Genomic DNA, 26,954 nt, shown 5'->3' with positions numbered 1-26,954 from the left:
CACGGTGGATGACCTACTAGCTGAATTAGAAGGTCGTGAAGTTGCTCAGGGTGGCACCGAGTCTTCAAACGAAGATCCGAACGCTTACAACGATGTCCAAGACGAGTACAACGACTTTCAGCCCGATAATACGGACGGTGATTTCTCATTCGATGAAAATGACCGATACCTTGCCGCTGCTAGCGAAAATGATCGCCGTGCAGCTGCTAAAGGCACCTACGCACGTTCAGACAATTGCCAACCTCGTAGAAACACGCCTGATCGCAAGAATGGCTTCAATCAAGATCGCCGAGGTGGTGACCGTGGGTTCAATCAGGACCAACGCGGTCGACGTGACTTCAACCGCGACAACCGGCGCCCACAGTACGGACCATGCGCGGTGTGCGGTGGCATGAGTCACTCCGCCCACTACTGTAACAAGCGATGCAAGTTCTGCAAACAACCCCACGATGCTGGACTATGTGAACTTTTCCGCAACTTCCAAGACCTTGCCAAATTCGTGCGCACTAAAAGGCACGAAGGAGGAACTCCCGCCAGAGCTCAAGGCCGTCGTTCAAGAACGTCATTTAAACTAGGCAGCCCGCCAACTACAACTGGGTTAGTCCCTATCGGGTTGCCACAGTTAACCGAGCCTTCAATGGAAGCAGAGTGTATATTTGCTTTCATAGGGCAGAGTGAATAGCCTGATAATTACGTAACAAGTGTGAACGCGACGGAAAATGAAAAGGAGAGGAGAAGAATCCTCGGTGGAGGTGTTGGAGAGAGTGGAGTGTGCAGATGCTGATGAGGGCACCAGCGAGGGTTCATTCGGCTTGGTTTCGAGTGCAGCGCGAGACGGGCCCAAGGGTCACTCCAAGATGATGAAGTTGTACCCTGGCGAGAGACAGGGGTGGTGGTCGGCCAAGAAATTCGACCGACGAATCAGAATGAGAGCTCTGGTGCAAGGCGTTGTGAGCGACCAGCGAACGAGGATCCTCCTCGACACAGGAGCGAACGTTAGTGTGATCACTGACGCCTTTGCCAAGAAGTTGCGACTCCGAGATGTACCCGATCACGGACGCCGCATGGACATTCAAGGAATTAACGAAGGTAAGGTGTCTACGACGCGACGAGCGTGCGTCAAGATTACGCTTGGATGGGAGATGGTGTACGAGCTCGAGATGTGGGTAATGGCGCAGGCGTCGACGTGGTACACGGGACCGACTTTATGATCCCAGCTGGGATCCGGTTGGACCTGTTTCACGGCGCGGCGCAATTACCGCAAGAAGTTCAAATCCCACTGATCAAGACCAAGAACATGATCGACAGCGAAGAATACGGCTCCCATGTTAATGCCGGGCCACCCGAGCGTTTGGACATTCAAGCGCACGAGTGGCGAGAATATCGACTAGCGAAGCGTCAAGTCGGGCTGGAAGAATACGTACTGTGGGTTCGTCGGACGAACAAGTTAATCCCGTCAGTGACGAGGTTTCGGCGTGGACGGCCTCAGAGCATTCGGTTGACTAACGTGTCTGATCGAACTGTGTACCTACCAGCACACGACCCGATCGCGATGTGGATTCCAGATGGGGATTTGCCACGAGGTGACGGCTATGTGCGTTTGGAATCCAAGAAGTACCAAGACTGGCAGGTGTTGGCCTACGAAGGTTGCAGAGACCGCGAGCTCTTTCAGCGTGAATGTGAAATCTACGAACAATGGCTTGCTACTCAGCCTTCGGCAGTTGATCGAACGGACTATCCAGAATCCAGTGGGGTACTAGCACGGCCTCTAGAAGACTCGCTAGTGGACTCTAGTGATCTACGGACGTGTGCAGAACGCTGAGCACTGATCATGGAGGAACGTGAACGAGTGGAAGCCTGTCTGGCGTCTGGGGTGACAGCCCGGGATTCGGCTGATGGTCAGCCTTCCGAAGAACCTTTGGACACTTACACGACAACTTACGGCGGAGGCAATATTGCAAACGAAGCCTCGGTAGCGCGTACACACGAACTACTGAGCCCGGTAGACGTTCTACATATGCCAACGAGTGTTCGTGTCAAGTCTGGGTGACCACGGAAGCAACCAGTAACAGCACTGGATTAAATGGAGTCACCAGTTTGGACGAAGTTGTCCCGGCCTTGTGTGCAGCCAAATCTGCGAACGAGACATCGGTGGTTGATCCAGAGGATGCAGGCAGCGCACTGAGGGTGTTGAGTACGGCACCGAGTGTTCATTGCGAGATTGGTGCGAAAGCCGAACTGTCAAGACAACGGCCATCCGAAGCGCTTAACAAAGGTCAACAGCCCAATATGTCGGTGGCCCGCGCATTCAAATTTGCGATCAACGACTCGGCAGATGGCCCAGAGATGGGAAACCAGGATAGGAAGGAGATGGACCCAGTACCGACTGTTGAAATCAAAGCGAATACCGATGTTGAGTCAAGGGAAGAATCCGTAGCGACTTTAGATGGAACATACATCTCGGTTGCTCGAGTATTAACAACCGAAGGAAATGAAGCAACGGATGATACGAGAAATGACTTCTACGAACACCCGGTTAACAACATTGGCTTGAAAGACTACGCGAAGGAGCTGGCATTGACCGAAGAGATCAACACGACAATAGACTACAGTGCGTCTAATGTTGCTGATCCTCAGTTGTCGACTGATCGCCGAGAACGTCTGGTCGCGACGCTGAAGAACCACGAGCAGATCCTGATTGCTAGTGGTAACGCACTACCACCGCCAGCCTACGGCGCGGTATGCGATATCCACACACAGGGGCTCGCCCCAATTAAACAGCGTGCCCGGCGTGTGCCGCTACGATTTCTCGGCAAACTGTACGAGCTGCTGCGCGCTTTGTTGCGAGCAGGACTGATCGTCTTTTCAGACGGTCCATGGGCATCGCCGATTGTGATTGTGATGAAAAAGAACGGGCTGGACATCCGGCTCTGCATTGATTACAAGATGGTGAATGCTATCACCGCGATCATGGAGTATGCAATGTCGCTAGTCGACGATCTGTTGACCGATCTCGAGCGCTACCTATTGTTCTACTCGCTGGATGCTGCAAGCGGCTTCTGGGCGGTCATGATGACCTTGCGAGCACGTAAAGTGTCGGCGTTTGTCTGCGCACTCGGACATTTCGAGTGGTTACGCATGCCCTTCGGGTTAAAGAACGCGCCGATGATCTACCAGCGTATGATTGACAACGCACTTTGGGGGTTCGTTCAGCCTAAAGGAGGCTGGTTTGAATACTCGGAGAGGATGTATTTAGCTGAAGAACAGGCCAAGGAACGTCGTGGGCCAAGCGCCGAGGGTTCGTTTCAAACGAAGTTTGCGGCAGACCGCGAAGCACCGGTAGAGACCGACCCTGTACTACAACTCGTCAACAGCCCCGTCGCTGACATGTTTGCGAACGGGGAACCAGACGAATCATCGCTGGTACCAGTGTTTGGTCGACGGTCGTTTGTGGATGATATTTGCTTCGGTGGCGAGGATTTCGACAGCTGCCTGGCGACGCTGGACCGATTACTGGCAAGATTTGCACAGTGTCGGATCAGCATTAGCTTCACCAAGAGCATCTTCTGCCAACCCAAGGTGGACTATCTGTCGCATAAAATTTCGCCAGAAGGTATCAGAGCTGACCCCAAGAAGCTTGCGGCCATCACCGAGCTTTCGTTTCCAACGAGTAAGAAGGGCATGCAGTCGTTTCTTGGAGCGGTTAATTACTACAGCCGCTTCATTCAGGACTTCGCGGTCTACGGTGCGGCGCTGTACCAGCTCAAAGATGAGGACTTTGCCGTTGAAGGTGGCCTTTCTGTGGCACGACGTTCCTTCGAAAAATTAAAGACGAGTATTTCACATTCACCCATCCTCAGGCACTTCGATCGGTCGAAAGCAGTTCACGTCATGCTCTTTGCGAATGAATGGGCGTTGAGCACTACGCTAATGCAAGAACATGAAGGCAAGTTACACCCCGTACGGTTCCTCGGTCGGGTGCTCAAGGAGGCCGAGATGAACTACCATCCTGCCGAGAAGGAAGTTTTGGCGTTACTTCTGCTGTTGAAGATCTGTTACGTCCAGCTGGCAGGAAAGACGCTACATGTCTATACACGGTTCTCGACTTTAGAGTGGGTGCACAAGTCGAAGTCTCTCCCCGGACGCGCGGTCCAGTTCGCTGTACTGCTTTCGCAGTGGCATTTGAAGGTGCAGCGCGTGAAGGAGAAAGATGTCGCCTTCGCGCGGCTACTGCAGTCAAGCATCACGAGCTTCGTCGACCTGGAAGACTCGCTCGCGCCGGTGGCACCTCCAAACAAGGGTTCCCCGACTATTCGAATGGACCCCGCGTTGCTGTACGCCAGGCTTCCCTCGTAATTACAGCGGATACGTCATGTATTTTGACGGATCAGCGAAGACAGAGAAGTACGGTGGCTACGGGAGTTGTTCATGGGTGCTGTGGAGCCTTCATGAGTGGAAGATAGTGATTGCTGCAAACGCTTACCTCTCGGTCACCACGGTGAATGAGGCAGAGTACACAGGAATGATTAACGGTGTCAAGGCTGCTATTGCACACGGTGCCGAGGATTAAGTCATCGTTGGTGACTCAAGGCTCGCGATTCAACAATCACTAGGGGTGATCGCATGCAGGAAGGAAACTTTGCTAGCGCTGCTGAATACTCACAAGGAACTCACGGCCAAGCTTCGATCAGTTAAATATCTTCACGTTGTACGAAAATACAACGCTGCCGCGGATTCGTTAGCCACTGAAGCGCTGGAATCAAAGGCCAGTCGTGTCCTCTTAGCTGAAACTCGCAAGTCGGAATTGGCGTCGCTGAATCGCATCCAGGAAATGATCTACGAGCCGGATGAAGACTCGGTAGATGTTTCGTCACGTGGAGCAGAGCGTCAAGTGCATGTGCTATCAGGCAGCGAGTCTTCAAAGTGAAAAACTTTCGAAAGAAAAATTCGTGGTTGATTACAGCTCACCAGAGTGCGATTATGGTAATATGGCAGTGATGACTCGGCGACAGACGAAAGCCAACTAACGCGTCAGGTTTGCAGATGAACACTCGGAGGAGGTCTCAAAAGCTCAAGAACAGCTTGAAGAACGACGAGAGACGTCCACCGAAGATTCAATGGGCGAAGATTTGCCAGACCATCCTCACAAGACTGTACCAGCGGCATTTCCCGATGCGGAAGATGTTGACTCGGTAGCGATACAGCGGGAACGACGCAGATGGATACTGGTGGCACAAGACGAGGAGCAGAAGTGGTTTAGCATCAAGAAGGTGCTTCAGGGCCAAGCAAATGAGCTGAGTTACAAAGAAGCTCGAGATGCCTGGAAGTACGCTGACCGGTTCGTGTTATCAGAAGACGGCGTGCTTCACTATCTTGGATTGAATCGTCGATACGACCACGGTTGGCAAGAAGAGACCAAGCTGCGGCTTGTGGTACCGACAATGATGATTCAAGAGGTATTGCAGAACTGTCACGACTCGCTGGAAGGAGGACATCAAGGCGTGGTGAGAACGTTCCATCGCGTTAAGTCCGATTATTATTGGATCAGCTTGTACGCTGACGTGGAGAAGCATGTGAAGTCATGTCCAGATTGCAGCTCGAGTAAAAGCCGTCCGCAGCTTCGTGGATACTCACCTGGCAACGTACTAGCCGAACGACCTTTCCAGATCGTCTCGATGGATTTTGTGATCCCACTACCGAAATCTCGTAGGGGCAACACGGCGTTGCTCCTATTTCAGTGCTCGTTCACGGGATTCGTTATTGCCAAGGCTATGTCGGATACGACTGCACGGAGTGTTGCTCAAGTGTTCGAAGAATGTGTGTACTGACGGTTCGGAGCCCCATCACTGATAAGGCACGACCGTGACCCACGCTTCATTAGCGAGGTGTTCCAAGCATTTGCAGAGATGATGCAGTCAAGATCACGAGCGACTTTGAGCTATCGGCCACAGGCTAATGGACAGCAGGAACGCTCGGTGAAGGCGGTGATAGGTTCCGTACGGGTGTACGCGGAAGACCCTCTACAGCAAGATTGGGACGAAATCGCAGAGAAGCTGGTGTTCGCTATTAATTTTTCTCAGGACACTACAAGGAAGGAAACACCGTTCTACCTCGTACATGGTTGGGATGCGCAGTCGACGTTGCGGGCGATGTCGTCATCACTCAAACGAGGACTCGGCAAGCAGTCTGACGCATTAGCGTGGCGGCGTGAGATCAATCGACAACATGAGGTCGCCCTCACTATGGCCAAAGACTATCAGGCTGTAGAAAAGGAGCGAAGGGCTAAAAAGCATAATGATGCCCTCCGTCGACTGGAAAAAGCCGCTGTACCTCAACCAAGTGGAAACGAACACTCGGTGGACCCTCCAGAAGCTTCAGACGAGATGGAAGATCTTGCTAGAGCCCCACCGAGATCTCGTTTTGAGATTGGGTGCCGGGCGTGGTTGTACATGGAACGCGTCAAACCGGGCTTGACGAAGCAATTAGCTCACCAGTGGCATGGACCTTTTCGGATCAAGCGCAAGGTGGAAGTGTTTGCGTACGAGCTGGAACTGCCAGACCGAAGTGGATATCGCTTCTACCCAGTAGTGCATGTGTCGAGACTCAAGGCTGTCAACGAATTCAACAGTCGACCGAACACTCGGTTGGTACTAGACGCGACTAATGAAGCAAGACTCGACTTCGATGAGGAACTATTGCCTGAGGACAGCTGGGAACCAGATCAAGTTGCCGGTGAATATGAAGTCGAGGCCATCCTCGACGACAGAACACCACTGTCGACGAGCACGGAGCGTGCTGTACGCGAGCTCAAAGTCAAGTGGGTGGGCTATGAAGATCCAACTTGGGAACCAGCTTCCAACTTGTCATGTGGAGGTCTGCTGTACGACTATTTGCGAGCCAAGTAGAGCGAGTCAACGATCACGCTTCGGTACACGTCCACGAAACGTGTACTACGAGAATTGAAGAGCTCCGGATTACGCTGGCACGGGAAGTACGTGGTGTTGTACGGGTGCTGATGCGGCGCATTCATCCATCCAGTACGCCAGGGTTGACGAGCATCGAGAGTCGGAACTTCGGAAAGCCAGTCGGGAGTCCGAGGTGCAAACGGCAAGTTCTCGATCGGATACCATGGCTTTGACGGCTCCAAAAGCAACTCAGGACGAATGAACGGCGCGCCGGAGGTACCAGAGGAAACCGAGTCACGACTCCACGCCATGTACTGTTCACGGTACTTGTTACGAAGACGATCGGCACGACGGTCGCGCTCACTGAAGAGCCTCTTCAACAGAGCTCTTAGTTCCTTCAAGCGCTCCTTGTCGTGGCCAACCTTTTTAGCTTCTTCAGCGAGACCTCGCTCAATACCAGCCAACGGAAGCCAGTGGAGACGCTCCCACAACGCGAACCCGAGGTCACCTTGCTTACCGCCGTCACCCCGAAGTTTCGCCCAGATCATCTTGAGACGGGTCTCAATCAGAGCACGCTTTGAGATGGGGACGCTTGGATCGAAGCCGACAGTGTCGAAGAGACAGGCTTGAAGAGGATAGAGCTGCCGAAGTTGCTGGTACGGGTGATCAGGATGCGAATAATCAAAGTACGCTTGGGACCCCTCCAACGTTGTACGCACGGTTACCTCACCAGCTGGTTCGGGAAGGGTTAAGCTCAAGAGTCGCTCGAAACACTTCTTGGCACTTGCGTCAGTAAACTCCATGTCCACGTACGGAAGAACCCACGGTGGCAAGGTAGACGAAGCCGGCACCGTAGGGCGAATACCAGGCAACACTCGGTGAGGCAACGGCTCAACCGACGGTGCACCACCACGACGCGGCACCGAAGTGTAGGTGGCCGTGATCAGGTCCAGCATCGAGAGTCCAAGTAGGCGGACGAGGAGACACCAGAACAGGAGGTGAAGATGCTGGTGCTGGGTGACTTGCCGGTGACGAAGGAGGCGGACCGCCGACTATGATTGGAGAAGTAACTATCGGCGAAGGCTTTGGCCGAGGTGGAGTCGGAGGACGAGCTGGGCCAAGATTGCTCCAGTTCCTGTCGGAATATTCAATATCTTCGTCATCAAGTGTGCTCGAATGATCGGTAGGTGGCGGAACATCACCGCCACCACGGAGGGCATCAGGAGAATCATCCACCGAAGGTTCATTGTCATCCACGTCATCTCCACGATCGTCATCAGGATTTCCATCAGGATTTCCATCGTCATCAATCTCCATCGAAAAGTCGGGCGAAGACACGCTTGGTACGACAGCTGTTGGAACAATCGGAGCCGGCTTTGAAGACACAGAGGCGGGTGAAGCAGCTTCAACGGGGGCAGGCCCTGCTGTAAAAAACCCTCCCGAGACTTCAACTGTCTTGGACGTCGCAACAGACGCCGAAGCAGACTTGCCGTGTGGGGCAGTGTGGTCCGACTTTTCACCTTCATCACTTGAGCCGAACATGAGTCGCATTTGCTCGGCCTCACGCAGAGCTTCTTCAGCAGCACGTATGTCGGCTAAAGAAGGAGAGATCGTTGAAGCTGGTGGATTGGCCACATCGGGAGGACCCTGAGGCGGGGGCGAAGGCGCGTCAGAAGGATCAGGAACATCGTTGTGATCCCCAGGGTCCACATCTTTACCCGAAGGCTCTGTGGCAGTTTCTTGAACCGAAGGGACGCTGTTTGGACCAGCATTCCCCATGTCCACGTCACTCTGGTCGCCGCTGAGGTCGACCACGGCGGAAGTGGAAGAAGACGCTGGTGTAGGAGGTGGCGACCATGAGCTTGGAGAAGACGGTACAGACTTGGGCCGAGTCTTCATATGACGACGGGGCGACTTGGCAGGAGAGCGAGGACGAGGCTTCTTGTGCTTCTTCTGGGCCGCTTGCTTCCACGCCTTCGGACCGAATAGCGATCTACGAGCCGACTTGGGAGTTGAAGTGTCGGCAGGTGGCGCATCACCGAGACCAGCAGCTGCCATCGAAGTACTGGCCTTGTCCGTCGGGATGGGAGCCTCGTCTTCGTCAGAGTCGTCCGGCTCGTCGTCTGAATCCTATCCACCTGGTCGAAGGCGCTTGTGGGACTTCCCATGGGCCACTTGGTGAGCGGCCTTGGCCAAAGCTGCAGGAAGCGCTTGAGGATCGTCCGAAGACGCGGCAGCAGACTGTATGCGCTGCAAAGCGACCAACGTCTCTTGATCCAAGTCCAGAGCGTCCAGGTCCAGCTCACCCGCAGTCAGACCTATCACGAAGGATTGTGAACGAACGTTAGTTGCTGAACACACGGTGGAAAGAGCAACATTAGGAACGTTCCATCAACAGCCAGACGAAGTACCTCGTGCGATTTACTTGGAGGAGGCGAGTATTACGGTCTTGCTGGCTCTCGAGGACCTTGAGCGTGTCGTTGTCAACAAACTTGCCCTGGGCAAGCGTTACCAGAAGGAGATGAAGCTTCCGAGTCTGCTCGGTATTCGGCCCAATGGAAGACTTGTACACCTCGCGTTCGCAAGCCAGCTTCTTGTGCAACGTGTTGATGAAAACGTCCCGAGCTTGGACCTCGCAGTGCAGACGATTCAAGTCTTCTGCGTGTCGCTCCATGGTGGCTTGAACACTGGCGAGCATGGCGTCGTTCTTGGCGTTCGACTCGCGGAGAATCTTGACGTTGTGGTGAAGGGCTTCGATCGCAGCGTTGGCAGCCTTGAGGAACGCCTCCGCGTTCTCACGAGCCATGATTTTGGGTGCCACCGAACGTACGGCGGCAGCAGCCTCGGACTGAGCAAGCCGCAACTGACGCTCCAAGCTGGCAACCCGTTCGGGTAATGCCGACAGCGCGTCAGGAAGAGGTTGTACAGCAGCGAGAACATCATCAAAACCAACAGCAGTCTCGAGGCGACGTTGAGCGTGGACATCGCCGTGGAGAGGAGGCGCAACGCTGAGCTGCACTTGGTGATGAGCCATTGCAGTCAAGTATCGAGGTCATCATGTGATCGACCGATGCCTCCGTACTTTCAGCCAGCATGGCGCGCAGCGAATCCTCGGTGAGTGGTGGTGGACCACCAGCAGGCGCAGGAGGAGCAGCAGGAGCCATCTCCGTGGATTCAGCGGCGACAGGGAGTGCCGCAGGAGCTACCGCAGGAGGTGAAGAGTCCGGGGCAGGAACCGCCGGAGGACCGGCCGATGACGCTGTTGTGGGGGGAAGTGTAGCAGGCTGGGGAGCGCTCGAACCCTCGGTCTTGCCCTCCTGAGAAACAAGACGAGTAATGCGTGGTGATGAGCAAGGCGTCGATGATTCAAGAGAAGGATGAGCTGACGTACCTCCAGCTGTTCACGGTCGCGGCGTCGACGAGGATTGAGACGCTGAAACACGTCGGACACGGCTCGGTTCAAACGCTTGGACATACGGTGACGGGATGGTGAATTGGAGAATGAAGAAATGTCGCAACGGGCACCAGTACCGTGGCTTCCATTGCGACAGGGGCAGTTGTGGTGTAGTGATTTCTCCGTGGTTGCGAATTATCACCCGTCGACAAAGACGTGACACCGCCCAAGATGTTCAAGCGACGAACCCTCGGTATGTGATGTACGGAGACGCCAAGGTGTAAGGGAATCGACGGCGTCACTACCGAGCTTTCAACGGATATTGGATACGGCTCATATGTCACCGAATCCAGGCTGTCCTTTTTATTAATAACGGACTGGCCGGATTCGCATTCAGCGGACCATCTACGGTACGAACCCTCAGTGGCGGTTGGGATGAGTTCGCGGAAGACTCAGCGACCCTTGGAAGGCACGTTCACCGTCTGGGACAGGGCGCGGACCGTTAAAGATACTCATGCGACGGTGCAGACGACGCTTGGCGTGCAAGAAGATCCATAACGGATCATTGTTCACTTGATATTTGTATACTTGATTAGGACTTCTTATTAGGAATAGACCCGAAAGGGTAAGCTTAAATACAGAACAGAATTTCCACTCAAGCACACAGAGCGACGTCCGGCTTCAAGGTAAGCGTCAGGTCAAGCTTGTTTGAGTGTGTTATGCCTGTCGGTGAACTCGAAGCTCTGTAGCGAGGGTTCATCCGGCAAGGCCAAGAGACTTTGTGTATTGGCCGATTATTATCGGGAGGTTTTACGTGACGGCTTATTGTTGCCTATTTGCACGACTGGGAGTGCTTGAATTGCCTCCCTTTTATTTCTTCCAGCCGAGTGTTGAACACTCGGCGATCTCGTAAAAGGCTTACCCGTGCCTGGTACCCTTCCGCTGTTGGGACCACGAGGATTCAAAACACCTGCTAGCTTTGCTCGTGCTAGTAGCGTGTTCTTATTTTACTGGTTGGCCTATATAAGTAGTTTACAAGGTCCAGTTTGTCCCGGTGCAAGGGCAGAACTGGGGTCTTCAGGTCCGCCCGAACGATCGTTTACTATCCTAGTAGACGTATTGTTGTGGGAACGTCCTAACTACATTTGTAGCTAGAGTTCACGTGGGAATTCCAACACCACACCAGCCACTAAGCCATGGGGTAACAAGCAGTCACGAGGACTATGGACGAGCAATCACCGATCAACTGAATACGATACCAGTGTTGAACCTGAGCTTACCGAGCTACGGAGGACAGTACTACATTAGAACACGATCGTACGGACGGCTGGCCAGCCACGAAATACACAGGGGGGGGGGGGGGTATGACCACGATTACACACCGTGGAGCACGATGACATCGTAAATTTCGATAACACGGGCAACGCAGATGCTCTACGCGTGCACAATACCATAGACAGCATAACCACACCGCGATTGCATGAAAGCGCGAGAACGCGGTCGATGGAGCCATACCAGGAGAGCACGATACAATGGCGACAGAACAACACGACTGCGGGGAGGCACCAAATCACGGAAAAGCACCCTTCGGCTAGAATACTGGCGATGCGAGGCCAGCGGCCACGAAATACTATGTACCACGAAACTGGTGCAATCCACGTAAACGTTTGCAAACGTGGAATAGATAGCAGCCACGAATGAGGGTCGTGCTACGGAAGATCATGGGCTCAAAAGAGAGAGCGCATTAGCGGAAAGGGGCACGATCCACGGAAGAACATAGATGCCAACCAGTACTACGGAGCAACGGAAGCGTACGAAACCATGATACGGTGCACCGCCACATGATACTACGGAATGGTAGGTGTTTTAAGTACACGACACTACATCGCACAGGTATGGCCGAAGCCTCGGGGTACAAGATCAGACTGCAACACAGGAAGTACGTAAAGCTGTAGCCATCTCATCTCCAACAAACCGTGCCACTCCGTCGCGTAGCGGCGGCGGCCGGCTAGTCTTACCCCCCCCCCTAGTGGAGTCTGGTGTCTGTCCGTCAGTCTGTCCGTAACGGGCCTATTTGTTAGCATGATCCTTTCCCCACGCATGGCTACACTCCACCTATTCGGTACTATAATGTCCCATCGTTTCGACTGCACCTATCTTTGTGACTTGGCTTGACTATGCAAATATTGCACTTTTAGCCATGAATAGGGCTAATAAAACTCACGCAAATGCGGGCGTTCGACTGGCTGCCGAGCGCAGCGAAGGCGGCCTTAATTGGCTAAAATCACATTATGTGGTGGACACATTATATGTGGTCTACACATCGTACTTAAATGCACCGTTCAAATTTCATTTTGCTCTCATATTCAGGCGTGGAGCGCCTCTCGACCTGTGTGCGCATTAATTAGCATTCGTAGGAGGCGCTGATGTGCATATAGGTACTATATCGTCGTAGGAGCTGTTAAAAAAAACGTAGACCCTGGTGATTTATATTTTGGCTTAAATTGGATTTTTAGTACTCTATTGGTAATAAAATGATGTTTTAGGCTTCGTAGTACTTTTGTAAAAAATTATCTTACAATTTTGTTTTGCTTAGTACTATTTAAAATATTTTCATGTTATTGCTTGCAGACGGGTGTAGCAGTACTACAAAAAATTAATTAGCTGCGCAAGAAAAAAAAACGCATGTTATTACTAATACTATCAATTTAAAACAAAGTACCGGTATTATATTTGCGTTAGATAAAGATGCACAGTTTATTACCACTATTAAATACTTGAAAACTTTTGAAGTGTGAAGATAGTGGCTTCCACATTCCACAATCTCACCCCACATAACTATGTACACCACTCCGCCGCCGAAAAAAAAATGATCATATTCTTTTGTATTTGCGCGCGTAGTGTGCGACCTTAAGAGATTGTGCGCACTTTCCAACACGATATATAGCGTACATCAAACAAAATAGAAACAGCGTTTGCGATTGAGCTAGCGTGGAGACACGTGGATAAACAAGAGCACGAAACACGAAAGAACACCGAGTCAGACTATGTTTACGATGCGACAGAAGGAACAACTTCAAATACGGAAGGCCACGGACGATGAAAAAGTAGGCCACGCAATTTCATGCGAAGCACGAACCACGGAAGAGCACGCAGGCATGAAATATACGGAGCGGCACGAAGAGACGACAGCGGGTGAGAGCTGAAATAATGTCACGCCAACATGCCGAAAGGCACGGCCACGGAAGAGAGCGCACGTTCACAGTCACGGTAGACCACGTAGCTGTGCGAGTACACAGAACGAAGTTCTCCCACCACGGGTTACTCCGAAGCACGGTCGACGGGCCAACCACGAAGCCATAGGAGAGCATAAGCGGGAAATCACTGAACATTGGAGTACGATACCAGGGTATAACTGGAGCTCACCGAGCCACGGCACACGACACTACAATAGCTCACGATAGCACAGATGATCGACCAACCTCAACACCACGCCACAACACGACAGCATGGACGGTGGATTAGCCACTAAGCCATGGGAGGCCACGCAGCCACGCGAAATCACCAAGTCGCGGAGTACGATATTAGTGTAGAACCTGAGCTCCTCGAGCCACGGAGGACTAGAACACGATTGCACAGACGGTAGACCAGCCACGAAATACACGGGGTCCGTTTGGGGGTGACCACGATTGCACACCGTGGAGCGCGATGCCATTGTACACAGCTATAACATACGGAAACGCATATAAACTACGCCAATACGATAGCATAGGACAGCACAACCACATCGCGATTGCAATGTAGCGCGAGAACGCGGTTGATAGAGCCACACCAAGAGAGCACGAGCCCCGAGCGACGGAGCAACACGACTGCATGGAGGCATCAAACCACGGAAAAGCACCCTTCGGCAAGAGTACCGGCGATGGGAGGCCAACGGCCACGAATAACTATGTATCACGAAGCCGGTGCAGCCCACGTAAACGTTTGAGATCAGAGAACAGTTAGCAGCCACGAAAGAGGCCGTACTAAAGAGCATGAACTTTAAAGAGAGGTGGTATAACCACTAAGCAGCATGGACCACGCGTCAACAAGGAGCCACGATGTCATGAAGAACATGGAAGAGCGCGAGCCATTGAGCAACATGACATCCAACCTGTGGTACGGGGTAACGGAAACGTACCAAACCACGATATTGTACGGGGCCACATGAGATTACGGAAAGTTAAGTGGTTGACTACACGAAGCCACGACGTCCTAGGTTGAGCGACGCTCACAAAGCACGCAACACAAAGAAGCACTTAGATTTGCGGCCACATTATCTCCAACAAACCATGCCACTCTGCCGCGTAGCGGCGGCGGTCGGCTAGTCCTAAACTATCAATGCTAGCACGGTGTCTGTCCGTCCGTCACACGAAACGCTCAGGTTTTTGAGCTTTATCATTGGCTGTCGAGCGGAGCGAAGGCGGCTTTAATTGGTTAAAACTAAATTATGTAACTTACATCAGTAAATTCATCACCAGGCTATCCATTAATAATGGCATTATCCGATGGCGGCATCGTTTAAATACTACGAAGCTTTAATATGTACTATTTTAATATGGGATGTTGCTATTAATATTTGAGTGCTAATATTTGCTCCCTATGCTGCAAGGTGCTTAGCGTACACGTGTGTTTTCGAGGCCATACTATTAATACACAATATATTATGTTCTTTAAAGTTTCTGCAAGAAACAATGACTAAAAGACTAACTACAGCTGTTTTTTGTTGAAAAAATATTAAAAACATATCTGAATGTGAGGTAACCGACTGAGCTGCCAAATAGTAGTACATGTACAACAGAAGCTGGACGTAAGAACAACGTTGTGCTAATAAACTTTGTCACTTGATTCATAAAGATAGATAGTTCTAGATGAACCCTTATGTGTCTGCTGTAAACCATTGTTTTCTACGAGTTGTTTAGACAGCAAAATCCGATACTACTTAACTGGCGGACGTGTCGCCGACAAGGGCGTAGGATAAAGTTTTAAATGGAGCGGATAGACAACAGCACAACATGAGATGCGTAAATAATGGTTGGTTACTTAGACCCCATAACGAAACGCTAAATTTAGGGTTTTGGCATCTTAATTAGCCTATCAAATAAAAAAACACTGCCACCAACAACAGCACGGCGTCTTGCGACGCATTATCCTAATGTTTTAATTAGAACTGGCAGGTTCGAGTGTCCATTGACTTTTGAATCAGCACAAAATGAACGCTGCATGCACCAAAATATTACAATTCGAGTATTTTCTAGCTTTCATTGAGCTTTGTGTGAGAAGTTACAATTTTTAGTTACTTATAAGCTCAAATAAGCAGTTCAAGCGGGTAAGAAGTGCAACCTGGAGACCATTACTATCCTTTGCATTGATGCGAGCTAAGTTTCACAGCGCCCCATGATATCGAGCACGACACCAAGCTAAATATATTCTGTAGACATGCTATTTGAAGTGCTGGTGATTATGACAGTACTTAAGTAGTAGCCAACGATAATAAAGAGACTGTGTCAAGATCACCATAATAATCTTTTTTAAGCATGGTAAGTACAGTACTGCACCTCGCTTTCGCGGGGGGGGGGGTATACAGGATTTGCAAATAAATCAGATTTTAGCTGACAAACAATAGTTCATTTGGAATCAGGAGCATCACATCCGGAAGTTTATCAAAGGTCCAAGGGCGTTAAAACGGGGTGCAGTACTGTATGATGCTAGGGGCTCAGTTTTTTGTAGGAATATTTACACGGCTTACTGGGAGCTCAGCATTTTGTAGCGACAGGTCTAAATTAAACCCAGAATTATGAAATTAATGAAGTCGATTTAGGCACATAGGGGTTCAGAGTTTTTGAAATAATTATCCCGCCGAAGCGAAGCGGAGGCGGGAAGGCCAAAGCAAGTAGAACTAAACCTAAACTACTGCCGCGTAGCGGCGGCGCTCGGCTAGTTAGATATCAATAGTAGCTCATTTTTTCAAAAGTTAACATTATATTCTAATAGCCGAGGGCTCTGCAAAGAACTTTTTCGGTCAAGCTCTAAAGCAGCAATAGTGATGGCAGGCTTTAAAACTGACGAGTAGTATTTCACTGTGACACAAAGCCGATCGATATGGAAAACTGCAAACGGTTGCAGTTGTATGAAGTCGATAGAGCGAAATCATATTAGTTCTTGTTCTCTGCCGATAGTCTCGTCCACATCGTGCGTCTGATAAACCTGTAGCCTGTGACGCTAGATTAATGCGTTCAGCAGTGTCACCACACCACACTAATTTTGCCGTCACTCTCACAATTGTCCCGGACTCCATCTCCCTCACTATTGATTAGTAATACTTTAGCTAGTCGATCTTTAACGACACATGATAAGTGGATTAATACCGACTACGCAATCTTTGCAAAAATACAATATAGTACTATTAATTACTAATATTAAGTTGATATTGAATAATATCATTTTGTCCAAGTAGGTAATATTGTTAATATTAGCAGGTCTACCATGTAATATTATCACTATATTCACTTTAGCGTTAGGTGAAAATGTTCATTCTACAGAATTTGCAGGACATTGAACCCATCAGATTCGTTACTGCAGGACAATGTGTCCTGCAATTTCCAAATGAAAAGAGGTACAACGAGAGCAAAGACTGGATCTGATTATAGTGGGGGAATAATTCCTGATTTTCACAATTTTGCAGGACATTTGTCCAGATGAATACGCATACAAAGATTCATACACTTTTTTTCTTCCTTCGAGCAGAACGATGGAGGACGTCGACTGGGAAGATCTCGCAAGGAAGGTCACGGAAATAAAGCGCAACACAGTTAGTGCACGTTCTCGGGCTGTATACAAGAACTCATACGGTCGGTTCATAGCATGGATTGTCATCAACAGGCCACACCTAGTTTCCCCGGTATTTGGGGCACGTCTTGGTGATACAACGGGTCTGTCTATCAAGCAGATGCGAAAGCTCCTAAAGCCTCTTCTAGACTGTGATGTTGCTACCCCTCCTCTTCGGTTTGAGGCTCTACAGATGGACGAGTTTGGAGCGTGGCTATTGACCCTGAAGAAGCCGGACGGCAGCAGCCTAAGCTACTCCGCGCTGAACACGCACAGAGCGGGTCTCTTCAATTTGTACCGGGATTACGGACTGGGAATCCCGGCTGCAATGGAGAAAGAGTTGCAAACGTACTTTAAAGGATTGAAGCGAGAGAGGGCGACCGCTGCAGCTCGTGGTGGAGTCCGGACGAAGACAGGCAAGGACCCATTGTCGTTTGATCTCTACAGTTTCTTCTGTGGGCAACTAATTACGCACTCTTCAAAGGATATGATTTTCGCCCGTACCTACATGGCTGTCGCCTGGAATCTAATGTGTAGATCCGCCAATGCTTTCGGTATTCGTCACGGGCACATGGAATAGAACGGAGATGCTCTTTGTATTTATTTTGCTCACCAGAAAAATGACCAAGAAGGTACCAGGCCCCGTGACCCGAAGCACATTTACGCTAATCCGCTGAACCCATCTATATGTCCAGTGCTGGCTATTGCTATGTTTTGGGCAACCTCATCGTTCGATGGTAGTGATCTTCTATTTCCTGGGAACAGTCAATATGAGCGATTCCGCAAATGTCTACATCGATTATTTGACCGAGACGACACAGCTGAGGAGCTACGCCGGCGTGGTATTAGCGGCGATGACCTCGGCACCCACTCTATGAGGAAAGGAGCCGCGACGTTCTGCGCATCTGGCTCAACGGCATGCCCGTCGTCGACAGCAGTACATTTGAGAGCGGGATGGTCGCTAGGTGGCGTGCAAAATACGTATCTACGGTATGAATCGGCAGGCGATATGCACGTGGGACGAACTGTGTCTGGTCTCCCTCCTGATAGTCATAAATTTGCCGTACTTCCCCCGCATTTTGATGAGCGTGACGACGTCGTCGAGAAGGGGGTTCACTGTGTATTCCCTGGTCTACCTTCTCAACTTTCTTTCGTGGGCGAATTTTGCTTAGCTTCTCTGGTCTACCACGCACCGTATCTACAGTCAAAACTCGATGCAAAACACTCGTTGCTAGAGTCCCCTTTATTTCAGCATCCTACACTTCTTTTGGATTTGTCTCAAAGGATTTACAGGATTGACGATGACAGTACTCGGCTGCATGCCACTGGAGTACCGCCACACGTCTCAATTCTACGGGAAATAAAAAAGCTACTTGAAGTGGCGCACAAGACCGTTGAGCACGTCGACGCAGCACGCGCTGGAACTATTAAGGATGTCATGGCAGTGCTTGAGGAGAGAGCAATCGGAGCAGGTGTCGTAACCTTTGATGGTCTTGACAACGCCCTTAAGAGATGCCTGGAATCTGCAGGCGTGGCCGCCTTGGTGGAAAAGCTCAACACAAAAGATCATCAAACCAATACTCAAGAGGACGAAAACGACACTTACATGCACTCATCGCACTTTTGGGGTGGGAAGTCTCGGCGTGTCCCCGCTGATTTTGATCTCCCAGACTGCTCGGTTAGCGCACTGTGGGTGCTCTGGCAGTGCGGAAATGCCAGCAAGAAAACCCCTCCGTTGCGAGTGCTTGACGGGCGTGACATGCCTAACAGAAACCTCCAAAAGCGGCTTAGTGATGCGCGTTACCTTATGCGAATGATTGAGGACGCAGCAAAACGTACCGGATTGTGGCGAGCTCGAGAGAGTGTCGCTGACGCTCTTAACACCTTCGCAGCGTGCTCAAAGAGCGTCGAGGTTCCCGAGCAGACTGCACGCAAGCGCAAGCGGCGTCGAGGACAGCTCTCGTGGATTTCTGTTGTGGCTCTGCATCGTAGGGCTCGAAAACAAAGCTAATCATTGGGTTAAATTCCTGTATACACTTGTCAGTGGTTGGTTGAAAATTTGACATGGTAATGTCCTGCAAATGTCCTGCAAATTCCGTCTAACAGTCATTCTACAGAATTTGCAGGACATTGAACCCATCAGATTCGTTACTGCAGGACAATGTGTCCTGCAATTTCCAAATGAAAAGAGGTACAACGAGAGCAAAGACTGGATCTGATTATAGTGGGGGAATAATTCCTGATTTTCACAATTTTGCAGGACATTTGTCCAGATGAATACGCATACAAAGATTCATACACTTTTTTTCTTCCTTCGAGCAGAACGATGGAGGACGTCGACTGGGAAGATCTCGCAAGGAAGGTCACGGAAATAAAGCGCAACACAGTTAGTGCACGTTCTCGGGCTGTATACAAGAACTCATACGGTCGGTTCATAGCATGGATTGTCATCAACAGGCCACACCTAGTTTCCCCGGTATTTGGGGCACGTCTTGGTGATACAACGGGTCTGTCTATCAAGCAGATGCGAAAGCTCCTAAAGCCTCTTCTAGACTGTGATGTTGCTACCCCTCCTCTTCGGTTTGAGGCTCTACAGATGGACGAGTTTGGAGCGTGGCTATTGACCCTGAAGAAGCCGGACGGCAGCAGCCTAAGCTACTCCGCGCTGAACACGCACAGAGCGGGTCTCTTCAATTTGTACCGGGATTACGGACTGGGAATCCCGGCTGCAATGGAGAAAGAGTTGCAAACGTACTTTAAAGGATTGAAGCGAGAGAGGGCGACCGCTGCAGCTCGTGGTGAAGTCCGGACGAAGACAGGCAAGGACCCATTGTCGTTTGATCTCTACAGTTTCTTCTGTGGGCAACTAATTACGCACTCTTCAAAGGATATGATTTTCGCCCGTACCTACATGGCTGTCGCCTGGAATCTAATGTGTAGATCCGCCAATGCTTTCGGTATTCGTCACGGGCACATGGAATAGAACGGAGATGCTCTTTGTATTTATTTTGCTCACCAGAAAAATGACCAAGAAGGTACCAGGCCCCGTGACCCGAAGCACATTTACGCTAATCCGCTGAACCCATCTATATGTCCAGTGCTGGCTATTGCTATGTTTTGGGCAACCTCATCGTTCGATGGTAGTGATCTTCTATTTCCTGGGAACAGTCAATATGAGCGATTCCGCAAATGTCTACATCGATTATTTGACCGAGACGACACAGCTGAGGAGCTACGCCGGCGTGGTATTAGCGGCGATGACCTCGGCACCCACTCTATGAGGAAAGGAGCCGCGACGTTCTGCGCATCTGGCTCAACGGCATGCCCGTCGTCGACAGCAGTACATTTGAGAGCGGGATGGTCGCTAGGTGGCGTGCAAAATACGTATCTACGGTATGAATCGGCAGGCGATATGCACGTGGGACGAACTGTGTCTGGTCTCCCTCCTGATAGTCATAAATTTGCCGTACTTCCCCCGCATTTTGATGAGCGTGACGACGTCGTCGAGAAGGGGGTTCACTGTGTATTCCCTGGTCTACCTTCTCAACTTTCTTTCGTGGGCGAATTTTGCTTAGCTTCTCTGGTCTACCACGCACCGTATCTACAGTCAAAACTCGATGCAAAACACTCGTTGCTAGAGTCCCCTTTATTTCAGCATCCTACACTTCTTTTGGATTTGTCTCAAAGGATTTACAGGATTGACGATGACAGTACTCGGCTGCATGCCACTGGAGTACCGCCACACGTCTCAATTCTACGGGAAAAAAAAAAGCTACTTGAAGTGGCGCACAAGACCGTTGAGCACGTCGACGCAGCACGCGCTGGAACTATTAAGGATGTCATGGCAGTGCTTGAGGAGAGAGCAATCGGAGCAGGTGTCGTAACCTTTGATGGTCTTGACAACGCCCTTAAGAGATGCCTGGAATCTGCAGGCGTGGCCGCCTTGGTGGAAAAGCTCAACACAAAAGATCATCAAACCAATACTCAAGAGGACGAAAACGACACTTACATGCACTCATCGCACTTTTGGGGTGGGAAGTCTCGGCGTGTCCCCGCTGATTTTGATCTCCCAGACTGCTCGGTTTGCGCACTGTGGGTGCTCTGGCAGTGCGGAAATGCCAGCAAGAAAACCCCTCCGTTGCGAGTGCTTGACGGGCGTGACATGCCTAACAGAAACCTCCAAAAGCGGCTTAGTGATGCGCGTTACCTTATGCGAATGATTGAGGACGCAGCAAAACGTACCGGATTGTGGCGAGCTCGAGAGAGTGTCGCTGACGCTCTTAACACCTTCGCAGCGTGCTCAAAGAGCGTCGAGGTTCCCGAGCAGACTGCACGCAAGCGCAAGCGGCGTCGAGGACAGCTCTCGTGGATTTCTGTTGTGGCTCTGCATCGTAGGGCTCGAAAACAAAGCTAATCATTGGGTTAAATTCCTGTATACACTTGTCAGTGGTTGGTTGAAAATTTGACATGGTAATGTCCTGCAAATGTCCTGCAAATTCCGTCTAACAGTCATTGATTTCAATTCTGACCGGTGCGAGATGTCTGAAAATTTTATTATTCTCAAATTCTATTGGCAGAAATTCAAAGACGAACAGCACCCACAGAAAAAAAAAAGGTTTTTGTCATTGGAAGTGAGTATTTTGCCCGACTGGCTAACCGACTATACAATTATACCCCCCAACATGCATAAAATGGACTTAGCCGACGGTCTTGGCAACACTCGCTCAGAATTAATTTCTAATCCCAGACACAGCGCCTTGCCGAGTCGAGGACTTAGAGGCCGGGGTGGGGCAGGGCGCGCAGCGGCGCCCCCCGAGCGCAGCGCAGCAAGTGAAGAGAGAGGCGGGCCCACGGCTATAAGTCCGCAGACGAGTGCAAACGCGCTAGTGTCCAACCTTTACTCCAATTTAACCGTACTACACTATTTGTACACGTATAAAAGGCGATGCTATGTTACCTCAGTCGGGCAAAATAACGAGTGCCTTTGTCATTTAATACTGGTACAGTATAATTTGGTGCATAGAATTGTAAATATCGTGATTATTGTCAAATTGCAGTTAAACATGAAGCCAATTGAAAAATGCTGCCCAGTTTAGATAATATTCAAGCCCCGCAAGTATGAAAAGACCACGTAAGCCGCATAGAGCATCAACAGGAGCGCACACGCAAGTGGATAGAGTTTCCAACGTGAGGTAACCAACACCACCACAACGAAGAGTAGTACGGCGAAAAGGATCGCAATCGAGATATCAAGATCGTCTCCCGACACTTGCACGGTTTCATGATAAACCAAGTTTGACAGGAAAAAGGGAAGTCCTAGCCCAAACAGGATGTCGAAGACGTTACTGCCAAGAGCACTGGAGACAGCCATATCGCCGCGTCCCTCGCGGGCAACAAGGATGGAGCTCAATGCATCTGGAATCGAAGTGCCAGCAGCAATGATTGTGAGTCCCATAAGAGCGGAAGGAATACCAGCGATACATCCGAACCTTGTCCCGAAGGCGACGGTGTAATGTGAGAGCACGCCAATCCAGATGATAGATATCACGAAGGTCGCTGAGTAGCCCATAGGCCCTGAAAACGCAGGGTAGCGGCAGTCTGGGATCGTGATACGTGCCAAGACCACGATGGGCCATGTGAACACGAACCACACTATTGCCAAACAGCCTTCTGGCGGAACCAGCACATCATGGAAGTACTTTGGCAGTGGATCCTCGTCATCATCTGCATCTGGCACATGACTCGTCTCATCTTGAGTTTTCTCCTTTATATTATCCTTTGCCTCCATATCCTCTAGCTCGCCGGCTGAATCCATGCGGTAAAGCAACTGCTGCGACTGGAACATGCGGTACTTCGAACGCAGCATCGGATTCAGTTTGTCCTGCTCGCCGAGAAATCCACCCTGGTGTCCGTCTTCGTCGACCGGCTTTTGAACATCGACCATGGCTACAATTACTTCTTTCGTCAATGTGGCGTCTGAATCCGTAATTATTGTAAGCTTTTCCGCCTTCTTTCCTTGGTGTTCGTCAGCCTCTGGACGCTTACAGCAACAATTGACCGCTCGCTCATTGAATGCCATGTAACTGATGTAGCCTCCATATGAGCAGACCATGATCACCGAGTCCGATACATCGACGCTGCCATCTGATACGGCGAAAGCCAGTACACCGATGGCCCACGTGTACCAAAGTGAATCGCGCAACAGTGGGCGCCAGTCAAGCTTTAGAACTTGACCCGCCAGCAATCCTGACAACGAAATAATGATGAGGATATTAAAAATGGCCGAGCCTACGATAGTGCCAACGCCCAAGCTCTCGGTGGGTTTTGTAAACACGTTGTCGGCCATAGACACAAATAGTTCAGGGGCCGACGCGCCTGCCGCCATGAAAGTGGCCCCAGCAACGTCGGGCGACAAAGCTAGCGATTCGGAAATATTCTCCAGTGCCGACACGAAGTAGTCGTCGCAGATGATAGCAAGTGACACGAAGATGTAGCCCAGTGCCATGATGTACAACACAATACCACCGTTTGTCTCCCAGCCAGCTAGCTCCCCGCATGAATCCGAGTCGGAAGAAGAAGAGGGTTCAGCGAGAACGCGAGCGGCAGGCGAAGGATCAGACATCACGCGATGAATCATAGCCGAGAACCCTAATGTGCAACCAGCGACCACCGCAGCCACGCCAACCGATTGCCGCGCCAACCTCCGGACACGCCGATGATGGTGCTGCCGCATCCTTTGCGGCATGGTCCTCCGTCCCTCAGTGAAGGATAGGTTTTAACGTCATAAAACAAGAAAAATCATAAAACACATTGAGAAAGCACAGATTTTTAAGTAATTTCACAAGAAACATCGTAATGAAAAATAAAACCACTATTATCCCGGCCACCAAACCTTGGACAAACTTTGGTCCAAAAAAGGTAACCCTTCCCTTCACAAAACCCATAACGATAGTTAGATATAAGGGGTAAAATCGGGCGTAGATTCCGATTTTGAGGTCTATTTTTGCGTATCTGCAACCATTGATCTCCCAATCGGCCGTTTAAAAAAGGCTCTATATCTTGCAGAATTGTTTGCAATTGTGGGCTTGGCACGTACTAACATGCATGCATATTCATTGGCAGAGCCGGGATAACAGGTGGGGATTTTCAGAACCGGATGGATAAATTCCAAATATTACCGCAATTTGACGATTGTTAGAAAATTATAAACTTGTTAAAAAGAACCCGTCAAAAGAATATCTAGAGTGTAAAGAACATACAACGGGTCACCCGTTCATATTCCTAATCGGCTACAGCTTCATTGTCATCGACGGCGTCATCCTCTTCCGTGTCCTCGTTGCTGCCCTCTGGTTCCGATGCAATTTCGCATTCATCACCTTGCTGCAGATATTTTGTCTCGTATTTCTGGAGGCCTCCCAGATGGTTTTGGACCTTCCATCTGTCATAATTAATTTGTCGACCACTGAAATGATAAATATCAATAATAACTGAAATGATATGAAGTACAGCCTACCGAGGTGAAATTCTTGTCGTGGTGCTGCTCCCAGTGCGCCCATATAGCTGAAATGGTGCCCGTAGCAAAGCCTAAACACTCTTTGACATGATAACGAACTCCTCCTTTCCATAGATGCGGTGCAGAGGCCTTCTTTTGGCGGAGGAACTCGTAGGTCTTCACAACCAAGTACTTCTCAGCAGCAGTCAATTTCTTACCGGCGACCATTTGAAAAGTAGTGAACATTATTAGATGCTGTGAAGTTCTTACGAGAATAAATAGACACCAAGCTATCTATTAAGGGGACACACAACGAAATCGGCTCTACGGTTGCGGAGTTACATTCCTCTAATTTAAGATAAAATATATTACCATTTTTGTCCAAGCCTTTTTGGCCGGGATAATACCGCATTTCGCATGTACACCATTGCCGGCCAAGTTACCAGTTTTACCAACCATCGTGCAAATGGCCCGTTCTTGTGAGATCTAAAAAAATTTCTTGAATGCCGTAGCCTAAAATTAAAAATGGTGTGTCTCCACACAGCCTTAAATTAGATCTCACAAGAACGGGCCATTTGCACGATGGTTGGTAAAACTGGTAACTTGGCCGTGAAATGGTGTAGAGAGCTCCCCACTGGTGATAGGTTTAGGGAATAATTCAAAGTATACCCAAAAACACACGTGCAGCCCAAAAAAAAGCAATTGTATCAAATTTTAGTCACACCACTGCCGGTAAACTCGAAGTCCTGCTCTTCTTCTACGGTTGGACCTTCAAGCAGAGATAGCCTCTCTAAATCCACAATAAGATCGGCCGATGCGATGCAGTTGGGGCTTGGTAGCAGACCACTAGCGCGAAACCCGTTTGCTATCGAGTCTGATGAGAGCTGGTTCCACGCTTGTAATACCCAGCCACAAATTTTTGTGCGGTCAGGCTTATTCAATTTGAACACCTGGCCTGGTGCTCACGGGGCTCTAATTTGCGCTTGCATGTCTTCGTGTCAATATTTCCGTAGTCTGCTCTTGAGTGGGAAGTTCCACGCGACGTCTGCAAACTGTGAGACAGGCGTAGCGTGAGGCGGAACTTTTAGTTGATAGACATTGCATACGAACAGACTCTGTAGTAATCTTGTACTGCTGGGCATGTTGGCCTGCACCACCGCAGCTTGGTCTTCCTCTCGGGCGCTGGCGCACCATTGAAACTGGTGGCTTATCTTTTGTGAAAAAATACACCGGTATACCGGTAAAATAGATGTGTAGCTCTCTACATGCGATCTCACGCTGTAAAACAGAATGCCTAGTGATTGGTTAATAATAGGGTGTAGCTCATAAGCAGCTGCAGCTCTCTACATGCGAAATGCGGTAACTACCATCGATAACCCCCTCCCAAACACCGAAGCTCTAAGCTCCCAACCATGCCACGACCCCACGACTGGAACGCAATTACCTGTGATCTGTCCGAAGACGTTGCTGATATGCTACTTCAAACTATGAAAGCGTTCACGGCAGCGAAAAGCCATGCCCTGTACCTCGTGTGCGCCTCCCCCCCCCCTCCACCACCACCACCACCACCACTTAATGCGCTACAAACTTCTCTTGGTCGACAATGCACAATGTCCGGTTGTAGCGCCGGTTGCGAAGTGGCAAGATGGTCACGTGCATCGAGTCGAACAATATAACACTCTGTGAAATGGGAAACACTTCTTAACGGCCAATCCACGAAAAAAAAACAAGATCGCGCGCATCCAGTAGACATTTATTCAAGACATGACAACGGAAAAATCTAACACCTCTCCGTATCTTGCATGGTATGACACGCAAGTTTGACAAAACTGTGGTGTAGCGGGATCAGCATAATCTGCGAGGTTGCTGGATCCAACTTACCAACCGCGCCCAGACACCGACTAGCGGAGGGGTCCCGCGATCATCCGTGATCTGCTAAACTTTCCTCACCTTATGTACTCGTCGGTAGGGCGGGGTCTTGGTTTCTTGGTAGCTTCCGAAGCGTTCAACTGGTGAGGCTTGAGTATCTTGGCGAGACGTGGGGATGGGGTGGAGTAGGAGTGATAAGATCTTCACTCTGCGTCCGATAGTAGTTATGGATCCAAAGCGATTATTCGAGCTTAGTGGATCCAGGGTCTAGCTCTGAAATGTGGCCGTAGGATTGCCTTGCGGGTGTGTACCCTTGCTTTTGAGTTTCTTTGCGTCGTACTTGCCGCTTCATATAGCGGGATCTTGAGAGTTGAGATACTCTTAGGTATACCCGGCCAAGTAGTAATCCGGTTAGCTTTACGGATCT

At 50.2% G+C, this 26,954-nt stretch overlaps 2 protein-coding genes across 2 annotated transcripts; both read right to left on the bottom strand.

Annotated features, from left to right (window-relative positions):
• Positions 1-22,258: 22,258 nt before the first annotated feature.
• Positions 22,259-23,911, bottom strand: PITG_17439 (Ca2 :Cation Antiporter (CaCA) Family; the record flags this gene model as incomplete). Its single annotated transcript, XM_002896702.1, has 1 exon — positions 22,259-23,911. One exon carries the CDS (start codon positions 23,909-23,911, stop codon positions 22,259-22,261), a length of 1,653 nt encoding a protein of 550 aa, XP_002896748.1.
• Positions 23,912-24,447: 536 nt separating this feature from the next.
• Positions 24,448-24,886, bottom strand: PITG_17438 (uncharacterized protein; the record flags this gene model as incomplete). Its single annotated transcript, XM_002896701.1, has 3 exons — positions 24,448-24,604; positions 24,680-24,726; positions 24,779-24,886. 3 exons carry the CDS (start codon positions 24,884-24,886, stop codon positions 24,448-24,450), a joined length of 312 nt encoding a protein of 103 aa, XP_002896747.1.
• Positions 24,887-26,954: the final 2,068 nt, after the last annotated feature.

Source organism: Phytophthora infestans, genomic scaffold, assembly GCF_000142945.1.
Source record: "Phytophthora infestans T30-4 supercont1.54 genomic scaffold, whole genome shotgun sequence".
Taxonomy (NCBI): domain Eukaryota; phylum Oomycota; class Peronosporomycetes; order Peronosporales; family Peronosporaceae; genus Phytophthora; species Phytophthora infestans.
This window is presented reverse-complemented; position numbering and strand designations above follow the sequence as displayed.